This window comes from Fukomys damarensis, unplaced genomic scaffold (genome assembly GCF_012274545.1).
Source record: "Fukomys damarensis isolate Sample0158 unplaced genomic scaffold, DMR_v1.0_HiC HiC_scaffold_28, whole genome shotgun sequence".
NCBI classification, from domain to species: Eukaryota; Metazoa; Chordata; class Mammalia; order Rodentia; family Bathyergidae; genus Fukomys; species Fukomys damarensis.
In genome coordinates, this window is record NW_022900940.1 from 21,181,577 (window position 1) to 21,194,375 (window position 12,799).

The window sequence follows — 12,799 nt, forward strand, 5'->3', positions numbered from 1 at the left end:
TAATACCTGGCAATAATTACCAAAATGATTGGGGAGACTTTTTTAGGTTTTATTTAGTTGTTTCCTGGTACCAGGAATCAGACTCAGAACCTTGCACTTGCCTGGCAGGCATGGTGCTACTGAGCTATGTCCCTGCCACCCCCATTTAATGCTTTTTGAGACAGGGTCTCACTATGCAGTTCAGGCTAACCTCAAACTCATGGTGATCCTCCTGCCTCAGCCTCAGCCAGTAGTGCCAGGACTAACAGGGTGTGTGCCACCACACCCAACTCAGTATTTTTTTTTTTTTTTTTGGTACCGGCGATTGAACTCCGGTCCTTGCGCTTGCAAGGCAGGCCACCGAACCGCTGAGCTAAATCCCCGGTCCCCCAACTCAGTATTTTTAATATTAACCTATTTAGATTATTTAGATATGTGTTTTATCCTGTTAGAGTATTTTGTATCAGGCGAGGAGGTTGGTATAGCAGGTCTTCCAAGGAGTGGAAATGACAGCATGTGACACCTGACTGATTAGATGTTAGTCAGCTCTCAGGCTTGTATTCCTTAAACTCTGTAAACTGAGGAGCTATTACTTGGTATGGTGGAAAGAAAAACAGAGGTGTTCGTTGTTGCTTTTTTTTTGGTTTGGTTTGGTTTTTTCTACCGGGGATCAAACTCCGGTCCTTGCACTTTCGATGCAGGCAGCGGAACCACTGAGCTAAATCTCCAGCCCTCAGAGGTCTTAGTTTTAAAAGAATAGTCATTGTTATATGAAAAGTCACATCGAGTGAAAATTGCTGTGCCATACAGTAAGTTTAGCAGAGCTGTCGGAAGTCAGTTGATAATAGTTGAAACAATGTCTGGAATTGGGTCCTGTCATTGTTATATGAAAAGTCACATCGAGTGAAAATTGCTGTGCCATACAGTAAGTTTAGCAGAGCTGTCGGAAGTCAGTTGATAATAGTTGAAACAATGTCTGGAATTGGGTCCGTGCCCACCCCCCCACCCCCGTGTTTGAGGGGAAACGTAATTGGACAGTTGTAAAGATACTGATCTGGGGATTTCTGTTTCTTCTGTATCCATTCTTGTGATAGTTGTCATACAGATTTTATTTAAGCTTCCATAGCTTTTATTTAAGCTTCCATAGCTATTGGTGAGACTTGTTCCAGCCTTCAGGGTGCTTCAGAGTCTCTTAGCTCTGTCAAACTAGTGTTCTTAACAGTTCCTATTCAGAATTTTGAAGAAAGATATACTCCCCTGTACATTTTCAAGTTGACCTTTGAAAGGTCTCATAAATTTGAACAGTTGAAAAGGAGTCAGTTTTTTTGCATGGTGAATATTTATAATATTTTAAAATGATACAGTAGGTCCTTGACTTATGAAAATTCAGTCTGTGAACTTTGACAGATGTACTGTATAAGACGCACTTTGCCAGACTTATGAGCGAATCTGACTTACAAATATTCTCCCAGAATGGAACTCGTTTATAAGTTGGCAACTTATTATATTACTCTTTAAGGTATATCTTGTGGATTCTAAATAACCATACAAATTGAAAATTTCTCTGATTGTCACTTAAGTCCAGTTTACTATTCCTTCTTGGTCTCATGTTTTTATTCCACGCCCTTTAAATTTTATCCTAATGTGGGAGTTGGTGTGTACAGCTCAGTGGTTGAGTTCCAAGAAGGGGAGGAAGTGGGAGGGGAGGGAAGAAAAAAAATTTAAAAAAAAAACTTAACCTTAATGTGACATACTTTATATCTGAAAATCTTTTAATAACCACTCTACAATAAACTTTTATAAATATAAATTTAATTTTTAAAACTTTCTGTGTAAATTTCCATAATCTCTGTCAAGAAATTTAAAATTTAGTAATAGTACCAGTTTATCAGTACAACAAAACATGTACATTTTGGTAAATTATTAAATAAAAAATAGAAATGCTATTGAAATGCACCTTGAATAAGGAGACAGGCCAGAACATAAACTTTGTTTTTTGTTTTGTTTTGTTTTTTGAGACAGGGTCTCACTATGTAGTTGAGACTGACCAGGAACTCACTATGTAGCCCAGGCTGGTCTTGAACTCACAGCGATCCTCCTGCCTCAGCCTCCCAAATGCTGAGATTACAGGTGTGTGCCACCACGCCTGGCCAACTTTCAGATTTTTATATAGCTGTGAGATACCAGGCGTGGTGGTGCACACCTGTAATCTCAGCTCTTGGGGGGCTGAGGTAGGAGGATCACTACAATTTGAGACCAGCCTGGACTACATAGTGAGTTCAAGGCCAACCTGAACTACGTAACAAAATGTTTCTCCAAAAAAGCCACAAAAAGAAACAAAGATGTGAGAGACTTTATTTTCTTTTAGCATGCCATTCAAAACTTGTCATGCCTTGTGCATCATCTGCCCAAAATCCAGTGATGTATCTTTTTGTGTGTTCTAATAAAATACTATGACAGCTGACATAGTTGTCCTCAATTAATTTAAAAACAAAAAATTGAGAACAACTTTAGAGAAAAACTTAAGTCATTAGAATCTTGTACTTTTTAAATTGTTTATCCGAATATGCTTTGCTTGGCTTTGGAGTGCCTTAAACCTCTGGGCTGTGGTTAAATGTGATGCCTTTTTGTGTAAAATGGGAGCAGGGTGATTATGAAAGGGGGATGGGTTACCTTCACAGCTTAGTTGTCAAAAGAATATCTATGGAGTGAAATGGATTTCTTCCTTTCCTCGGGTCTGAAATATCTATTTGAATCTCCCTACCCTAGCCTATTCAGCATGTTTTTGACTTTGGCTCTTTTAACTCTCCTAATTGTAATAGTGCATCTTTGTATCTTTGCTCTTATCTCTGGTCATAGTTTCCCTTTCAGAATATGTAACTGAACCCTTGTGAGTGGACGGGCAGATGGGTGGAGGTAGAGGCAATACTATACATGGAGTGGTGTGGGCTGGGCCTGTCTGATCTTCCCTGGGGATTATTAATCGTAAGAGGTCAAGGAAGTTGATGGGTACTGGGGAGGCTGCCTCTCAGGGAGAGGGCAGAAGGAGCAAGCCATGAGACACAGGTCACCCTGTGATGCCAGCTGTTGCTTATGAATCCTTTCGTGTCCTTGCTATTTTTAAAATTTGATGGGTAGCCTGTTGGGGAACTGACAGAGAGGATACTGGTAGAAAGGGAAGTGAAAGCCCTTGAAAGCAGATTATACTTAAGTATATATTTAAAATGTTTTTATAAATTTTTGCTGCTGTCATCACTTCAGGTCTTCTCTAAGATTAATCAGTGTCTAGAGGCACCTCGCAGGTAAAATTTTTCTTTGCCACAAGGTAAATTTGACACGTCTGCGAGGGTGGTAACCTTCAGGCATTTTGCGTTTTATAATCTTAGGTTGGTAAGACTAGAGACTTAATTACAAAAGTATTTCTTCCACGTATTTAAAAGTGTGCCATTAATTTCTTTCTTTTTCTGTCCTCAGTGTTCTCCGTGGCCTGACACCCCCACAGCCTATGTGAATAACAGCCCTTCCCCAGCACCCACTTTCACCTCTTCCCAGCAGAGCACTTGCAGTGTGCCAGACAGGTACCTGGTTTGCGTGGTCGCGCGCCTGCACCTCCGCCTTACTCACTCGTGCTTGTGCCCCTTCGGCCCTCCCTCTCCTAACCGTTCTGTGTCTGAACTGTACAGTGACGGGAAGAAGCACAGCCATTCTCTCCTTCACTTGACAGCCTTTTGGGGCCCAGCTCTGTATACTCCACATCTTCATGGTTATGGTAATTACAAAATCGGGGCATTTTCAAGATACAGTTTTTGTGAGATTAAAGACAATATTAGGATTTGTAGTTAAAGGTAGAATGAGTTGTTAAAGTGAAACCTTGACTTCAGTATGTTAAGAACATTGGGCTTTAATGCTTACCATATCAGTTGGATTACTTCCTGCCCCATCTCTTCCCTCAAGACAGACAGCACTTCTTCTCTTTTAAAATTTTTTAAATCTAAGGAGCTTGGGGTAGGAGTAGGATACTAGGTTTGAGGCATCTGAAAGCTGCAGCAAGATCCTATGGGGCCTTCCATTTCCGGGGCCTTTGCTGGAGAAGTAATTCAGAGTAGTTGAGGTCAGAATTTTCCTATTTTAAGGAAGTTTCTCATTGAAGAGAAAAATTACAAAAACTAAGACCACAAGAGAAAGGGTATTTTTGTTACATCTCTGGTCATGCTGACAGAATTCGATAAGAAAACAAAATAATGCTTTTCTCCCCTGTGGAGATGGATGAGCTGGGAAGGCACTCATCTTCTTACAGGTTATGGTGCTTTAAGAGTAGAAGAACACAGACTTATATGGAGTGTTCCTATGGAAGAGGTCTTCTCTAGTTTCCTGACCAGATCGCTTCTCGGCCTTTTGGCTAAGATCAAGTGTAGTTTCCTGACCAGACTAGTCTGAAAATTCTTAAAAAATGTCTAAGACCTTCAAGATGAGCTATGAATTCATGTACCCACTTGATTGGGTGTTTCCTGAGAGCCCACTGTGTTCTCATCACAGTTCTAGGTGCTGTGATAAAACATAAGTGACCGGACATACAAATCGTTTTTGGGAAGAGCTTAAGTGCAAGTGAGTTGAGGAGGATGTAAATAATCAACATAAACCTAGGTAACTGAGGAGCAGGTCCTAAGAATGGAGCCTGTATGAGGAAAGGAGCCAGGAAGATAGACACATCCTCCGTGGAATTGTTTTCTATTCTCATTTTTCCTTAGAAACACAAGGTTAATGCTACGAGTTTATTTCTTTCATCATCTTTACTCGTGGATATATGTATTAACACATTGTTTCTTGTGGCTCACTATTCTAAAAGTAGATTGTTTTGCAGTTATTTTCAGCTGTTTATTTCATACGTTTTCTCCTAAGATGAATGAATATCCTTTTTCATTTTCTTGGAGTCCTTTTCATAAGACTTGGATTTCACAGTAGGACAGAGAAGGCATGAGTTGAGGTGCAGCCTTCCATGTATTTTCTTCTCATTGTCCTGTCCACTGCTCACCCATTGTGTTGTACTCTTCTGGCAGGTTTACAGAGAGATCTCTCATGCTGTTGCTTCATTCATTCATTCATTCATTCATTGGCACTGGGGAATCAAACTGAGTACCTTGTGTTTATGAGGCAGGCAGTGGCACCGAGCTAAATCCCTGGCCCCAAGTGTTGCCCAGTTTAATATTTAACGTCTTGATTTTTGAAAACAATTATGAAAATCACTTTTTCGTTTTCCTTTTTCCCCAGCAATTCTTCTTCCCCAAATCATCAGGGAGATGGAGTTTCACAGGTACCTGGTGAGGTAAGTATATTTTCTCTCAAACTACTGGATACTTTCAGGATCTTACATATTAAACTTTCTGATAAGGGCTTAAGTCACGTAGGTTGCTGAGTGGTCAGAATCATATTCTTCTTTGGTGTGTTTTACTTCACTCTGAGGCTTCCTGTAAATTCCCTTTTTTTTTATACTGGTAGTGAAACCCCCATGCTAAGCAAGTGCTGTACCACTGAGCTACCTTCCCAGCCTTTGTTTAAAACAATCACTCTTTTTTAAAGTGCCAGAGACTTGTGTTGTTTTTTGTTAAATTTGAATGGTTTTATCTGTTTACTGTCATTTTCTTTGTTAATAGCAAATTCAACCTTCAGCTACAACCCAGGAAACACAGCAGTGGCTTCTCAAAAACAGATTCTCTTCCTACACAAGACTGTTTTCTAATTTTTCAGGTATGTCTGTGTGTTTTTGTGTGTTTTATTGTTGGTTGCTGTGCTTTTACTAACCTTGAGACTTAACTAAATTTTTTGAAATTATTATGCATGAAATTGTAAAACAAAACGGAGAGTCCTGTGTTACCTATCACCTAGTTTCTCCCTGCAGTAAACAATCGATAGTTTCGCCAGACTTGTATGTTTGTGTTCTATGCAACATTTTAACTTTATTTTGAAATAATTATTGCTTTATAATGAGTTGTAAAGACAGTGCACAGATGATCCAGTATACCTTCAACTCAGTTTCTCTTACAATTCTAGTAGAATATCAATATCTAGCAAATGACTTCCACCTGGTACCTTGAAGAGACAAAGTGCTACAGGGGAATGACTACTCCCTGCAAAAACAGTGAAATAAATACTGTAACAGAAAACTAAGCTCTTTGTGAAATCACACTTGGCTTCGGGATGGGCATGTGCACACGTATGATGTCCTCTTACAGGGCCCAAGCTATGTTTCTGAGGCCCCACAGCACCACAAGGAAAAGCTACCAGTCTACTGTGACCCAGCATTTCTCTGGGCATGGTTAAGCAGGACATCAGATGTTTTGTGGGAAGAGTCCTGGGGCCAAATATATTTGGAAATGCTGCTCCTGCCCCACCTGTGTCCACTACCCTCTGTATCATATGCACACCCTTCTCCCCTTTGGTAAACTCTTTCATGATTTTGTCATTTTGAAAATAATTACATAAAAGGAATCATACAGTGTATAACATTTTGGGATTGGCTTTTTTTTCCTTCTCAGCCTAATGATCTCAGAATCTACCAACTTGCCATAAATGTTGCTCCTTTTTATTTTGAAGTAGTTATTTCATACACTCTGGTATGGGTTTTAGATAAAACAGTGTCAGTTTTATTGTTGCATATTAAGTAGAGGGAGTAATAGGATGGAATTTTAAAAGCACTGGAATTAAGCAGTGCTGCCCCAGGTGGTGCAGAAGGAGACCGGATATTTGTTTTGTTATGTTTTGAGTTAGTTTTTGTGGCACTTGACACTGAGCTATATCCAAAGCTCCTTTTTAACATTTTATTTGGAAATAAAGTCTTGCTAAGTGCCCAGGTGTAGGACTCAAGCTTTAAATCCTTGTCTCATTAGGCATGTGCTAGGGGACCTGTTTAGAGGACAGTTGTAGGTATGCCAGGTGGGGCAGGAGCAGCATTTCCAAATATATTTGGCCCCAGGACTCTTCCCACAAAACATCTGATGTCCTGTTTAACCATGCCCAGAGAAATGCTGGGTCACAGTAGACTGGTAGCTTTTCCTTGTGGTGCTGTGGGGCCTCAGAAACATAGCTTGGGCCTTGTAAGAGGACATCATACGTGTACACATGCCCATCCCGAAGCCAAGTGTGATTTCACAAAGAGCTTAGTTTTCTGTTACAGTATTTATTTCACTGTTTTTGCAGGGAGTCGTCATTCCCCTGTAGCGCTTTGTCTAAGGTACCAGGTGGAAGTCATTTGCTATCTGGAATCCACATTTTTATATGACTAAAGCTTATCATGTTCGAAAACCTAGAAATTGTACAGTTCAGGGCAGGGGAGGGTGCCATCTTGAACCTTTCTTTGTAGGGCAGGTGGATGAAAAGCATGGCACATAACACTGGTAGGTTGGAACTGAGGTCAGCCCCTGATTACTCCTTGTGTGTAAGATGTTTCTGCCTTGGGGATTCTAGGCTGTTTTCCCTCTGAATAGTGATCTCCTTAACTTCACCTGTGTACTTCCTCTGGAGGAGGCACAGGGAGCTAATTGTGTCCCTCTGGCATTGCCTGAGTCTCTGTACTGACTGTAAGAGTAAAGCCTCTTGAGCACTCGTGCATCAGAAAGGATTGTGCTTGTAGCAGGTGTCCAGTTCTCTTTAAATGTTCAGGCTGCACATGCACACACACATCGCTGGTCACAACTGTAAGCACTGCTTCAGAGGTGTGTATAGCGGGCCCTAGAAGAAAGATAGGAGAGCCTGTTTCTCTGCTTAGCTGACTTTGTAAAATGACTGCATCAGCGTTCATGTCTCATGGGAGTTCTGTTTCTCTTGTCACTTTTACAAACAAGAAATTTGTTAGACTCTCACATTCAAGTCCTGATCTTGTTAAATTTAGGAGTAGATATACATTATATGAAAGTCATACATTCCTGGAAAACTACATCTTGGGGCCAGAGAATGTAGTTCAGTGGTAGAGCACTTCGCTAGCATGTGCAAGGCTCTGGGTTCAGTCCCCAGGATTGAAGAGGAGTGGGGAGAAAGGAAACAGGGAAGGAGAAAAAGAAAAACTATCATACTGTATCTTGACTTTTAGAGAAAGCAAAAACAGATTATGGACCTCTTCAAACATAAGCTTAAAGAGTGTGATGAACTCCTTTGTAGCCACCCTTAACTTCAAAACTGATCAAACTTTGACCAGTATTGCTTTCCACTAATTCCCCTTGTACCTTTCTGTTGTATCTTAGGGTGATACTTACAGTACCAGACATTTACACGGGCAGTCTGAACAATGTGTGATTCTCTGCCATGCTTTCCTGTTGAGACTGGCTGCTGTGCCGGAGTTTTGTTACGTTACAGAATGTGTTTCTTGACATTGCATGTTGCAGTATAAAAAGAGCCAAGCCTTCCTCTGTCAACTTATTATGTGACTTTGGGCAAGTTCCCAAAACTGTATAGAGGTCCAGTTCTTCTTTTGTAAAAGAAAAGAAAAGATCCACTGTTCCCAGGCAATCTCCAAGTTTTATCTGGGTTCAGAATCACATTTAGATAGCCACAGCCCCTAGGTGAGGTGAGCAGTAAGATCTGTGGTGGAAACAAATGGTCCTATAGGACCTGCTCAAGGATTTGATTTACTGGCTTCTAGGTGTCTAGGCTTCTTGATACAGGACACTGAAAAGCCAACATTTTCTTTGGCTTTGAGGGATGGGTGTGTACGTATATCTTCTTGTGTTCTCACATATATATGTATATCCAGGAGGTCTGTTGCCCTTTTGAAGGCTGTTTAACCATGTAAAGACAGGTGCCTGTCAAACAGTTCTATCTGTTCTTTTTCCATTTATTTGAGAATCTGCTCTTCTTCAGGTGCCGACTTATTAAAACTGACAAAGGAGGATTTAGTTCAAATTTGTGGTGCAGCCGATGGAATTCGGCTCTATAATTCACTGAAGTCAAGGTAAAATACTGTGGACTGTTTTATGTGACGTAAGAACGCACCTTTCTCGCGTGGGGGGCTCGGGCAGAATGTGTTTCCACGCTAGGTCGGCATGTGCCTGTGTGCGCCGTCGAGCATCGGCAGCATCGTGCTCACAAGAAGACTGTTTTGTGTACACCTTCAGGGCAGGCCCAGATATGATGCAGGCACTGAGAGGGCAGAGGTAGACTGTAAGACTGGTAGCAAAGCACATGGGCAGTACTGAGTTCTTGAAGACGACTGGGTTTGTTGCCAAGAAAACAAAACTTCTAATTTAGGTGAGCTCTACAGAATCTATGGTTTTCAAGGTCATGACTATTATTAAACAGTTATTAAAAATGTAAACTTCTAATTGTGAATTAAAATGAGAACTGTAAATTGCTGACTTTTAAGATTGATTTATTATCCATTGCTATTTTTAGACCTGTGGTGTGAGAATTCCATTAAAATCGAGCCTTACTGATTTTAAATTGCTTGCTTAATCTTGAAACTTAAATTTACCAGCATCTGACAGACCATCTCAATGGTTTAGAGTCTGGATCATCATATTAGACCACCTGTGATAGTTGGTGTGAGGTGTGTGGTTTTTATATTTTTATTAGTAAATTATTTTGAATAATGAAATAACATTTGTAAAGCTCTCTAAGGAACTAGAACTTAGACTCCTGTAGTGGTCATTTATACATGCATTAAGGCAGCTTTCACACTAGGCTCACAAGTGGCTGTTTTGATTGCAGGTCGGTTAGGCCGCGCTTAACCATCTATGTCTGCCAGGAGCAGCCAAGTAGCACAGCACTGCAAGGGCAGCAGCAAGCTGCAGGCGGTGGAGGCAAGAGTGGCAGTGGGACACCCTACGGTGAGTGTGAGGGCATCCACACTTCTTTTTTCCTCTGAGACTGCCAGAAATTGGAAGGACTTGAGCAGGGCTTATGAGGACTGTGTTAGGACCACCAAGTGGCTGATAGCGGAGTCTGACAACAGTGACAGGAGGCTAACAGCCTCAGTTATGAGCCTCTCCATGGATCTCTTTTATGTGGCCCTTCACGCCAGAAATGCCGGTCTTATATGCTTTGAGATTTTTGCTGGCTTTCCCCCCTTAAACTCAGATTTAATGAAATGAATATAACATTGGTGGCTTGATAAGAAAACAGGAATGTTTTTCTTTTCCCTCCATTTTACTATCTGACCAGTCCCCCCAACTCCTTACTCCTTTTGCACAGTGCTGGGGATTGAACCCAGGGCCTTGCAAGTACTCTACCACTGAGTGCAGCTTCTGACCGGAGGATACTCTTAAATTTCTTTTAAATACCACAGACTTGTCTGTCTGCCGGCCCAGTGTGAGATGGGTGTGGTGCTGCCTCCTTGTGCCATTGTCAGTCATTTATTATTCTCTCTCCGAGCATTAGGGGAGCCTCATCTTGAGGGTTTTTCTTAATTATATGGTGGAGTGCTGTATTACTATAGATATCAAAATTCTGACCCCTCCCTCATCTGAGTATGGTCTTTATCTTTTTTTAATTAGTGACAGATACCCGTGTGGCTTTCAGTACCACTTGAAATATGCATATCATCCTAGAGACAGTTTTCCAGTGCTTATTTGATGCACATTACTGCAAAGCCATTATAAATTACTGAGGAGGTATTTGGTTTAAAAAATGATAAATCATACTGTCCATATAAATAAACTCATTACCGAACAAAAGTTTAACAGTATTTATCTGTTAATTCCTGTGTTAACTGTAAAACATCAGAGTATGGTCTTTAAAATAAAGCAGGTGGGGATCAGGGATTTAGCTGCCACCTGCTTTGCCAAGTGCAAGGTCCTGAGTTCGATCCCCGGTACCTAAAATAAAGCAAAGCATGTGGGGTTCAGTGTCGTACACTTGTAATTGTGCTACTCAGGAGCATGAAGCAGGAGGATTTAAAGTTTGAGGCCAGCCCAGACAACTTAGTGGAACCCTCTCTCAAAATACTACAGAGTTATAGCTCAGCATTAGAGTGCTTACCTAGCAAGCGCAAGGACCTGAGTTCAGTTCTCAGTACTGTACAAAAAATATCTTTAGGGCTTGGGTGTGGTTCAGTGCTAGAGTACTTGCCTAGTGTGCCGAGTTCCTGGGTTCTATGCTAAGTGCACATATGCGTGCGCGTGCGCACACACATACACACACACGTAAAATACAGACCCATCCTCTCTTTCTCCCTCCCCCCCTTTTTAAGTCAAGAATGTACAACTACCTGTTTTGAAAGGCAGGAACGGACTATTACTGCCACCAGAGTAAGCCACATAATGTATAATTAGCAAAGGTTTCTACATAAATCCGCACACAAGGAAAAGGTTCTCACTGTCTGCTTTCCTAATCCACATCTGGCTTGAATCAGTGATTGACAGGACCTATACAAATGTGACTCATTGTAGTGGCACGGTGTGGATGGCCTCTGCTGATGAGTTACATGTACGAGAACATGCGTGCATGGGTTGTGGCTGGGACTTTTGTAAGGAAGAACCAGGCTTCGGTGTTTCTATCCTAGCTTTTTTCACTTGGTATCTTTTACATTATTTTTAATTTGGGCGATGGGGGCTGGTACAGAGAGCTTTTATTCCTTAGGATAAATTCACAGTGATAGGATGACTGGTCAAAAATTATGACCCTTTTAGGTTGGTTTTAATAAATTTGTAGAAAGGCGTATTTTTAAAAAATAGTTTTCTTCTGATATTTACCATAAAATGCTCCTTTTGGATGTATACATCTCAATGGTACTTTTTTTTTTTTTCTTTTTGGTACCGGGGATCAATCAGGATCTTGTACTTGCAAGGCACGAGGCAGCACCACTGAGCTAAATCCCCAGCCCTCCGTGGTAGTTTTGATAAATTCTGTTTGGCACTCAAGGCCACGATGCAGTTCAAGTTGGATTACTCGAGAAAGATCCCCCATGTTTGCAGTCCTTTGTTGTGGTGGGGTTTTGAGACCCTAGGATTGAAACACTTCATTTCTCAATTTTGAATACATGAATTCCATATTCCGTAGTCATTGCAGAAAAATAGAAAAATAGAAAAATTACAACCTTAGATCCTTCTATACAGGAATTACTGTTAATGTTTAGTACATTATATATATTGTATTCTTTTATTTCAGGTGGTACTTGGAGATTTTAAGATAGTAAGGAAGAAATGTTAATTTGTTCCTATTCATAAATTTTTAATTTTTATACTTTGAAAGAGACCCAGAGACCAAGTAGAACATAGATAAAAGGTTATTGATAAAACACTGTTCTTTTTTCTTTCAGTTTATCATGCAATCTACCTGGAAGAAATGGTTGCCTCGGAAGTTGCTCGAAAACTTGCGTTGGTGTTTAATATTCCTTTCCACCAAATTAACCAGGTTTACAGACAGGGTCCCACTGGTATTCACATTCTTGTTAGTGATCAGGTAAATCAAGCAGGCATGTCCTCTTGCACTGATATATACTTCTATACAGATGAATTTAGAACTGTAGAAAAATTCTGTGACTTTTGCAAATAATCATGAGAATTGGGGATCAGTGTTAAGAATTTATAACAGGAGTTTCAGGCATCCTAATGATAATGAGTACAAGCCAGGGAAAACGGACTTGGCCTCCTCCCAGTTTTGAATTTAGACACTTAACAGGAACCAAAGTTTGTTAATGGCATACTCTTGCCTGTTTGAGGGGTAAGTTATGAGATGTGTTCTTTTGTCCATTATTTAACAACTAATGTTAAAAAACAGGTAAGGTCAGAAGTATGACTTTGTCTTCCCAGTGTTCAGGGACCAGCAGGTAATAGAAGAGTGCTTTGTACTTTTTTTTTTTTTTTTTTTTTTTTTTTTTTGGTAGGGGGGCAAA

General features: G+C 40.6%; 1 protein-coding gene and 1 pseudogene across 1 annotated transcript in view; both read left to right on the plus strand.

The window, feature by feature from the left end:
• Ubp1 (upstream binding protein 1) overlaps positions 1 to 12,799 on the plus strand; it is a 42,361-nt gene that overhangs the window by 25,438 nt on the left and 4,124 nt on the right. The window contains exons 9-14 of the mRNA XM_010629720.1: positions 3,454 to 3,557; positions 5,248 to 5,302; positions 5,631 to 5,724; positions 8,830 to 8,920; positions 9,676 to 9,794; positions 12,224 to 12,366. Of these exons, the coding sequence (XP_010628022.1) occupies positions 3,454 to 3,557; positions 5,248 to 5,302; positions 5,631 to 5,724; positions 8,830 to 8,920; positions 9,676 to 9,794; positions 12,224 to 12,366 (606 nt within the window). The remainder of the gene's footprint in view (positions 1 to 3,453; positions 3,558 to 5,247; positions 5,303 to 5,630; positions 5,725 to 8,829; positions 8,921 to 9,675; positions 9,795 to 12,223; positions 12,367 to 12,799) is intronic.
• On the plus strand, positions 4,359 to 4,505 carry LOC117283640 (annotated as a pseudogene).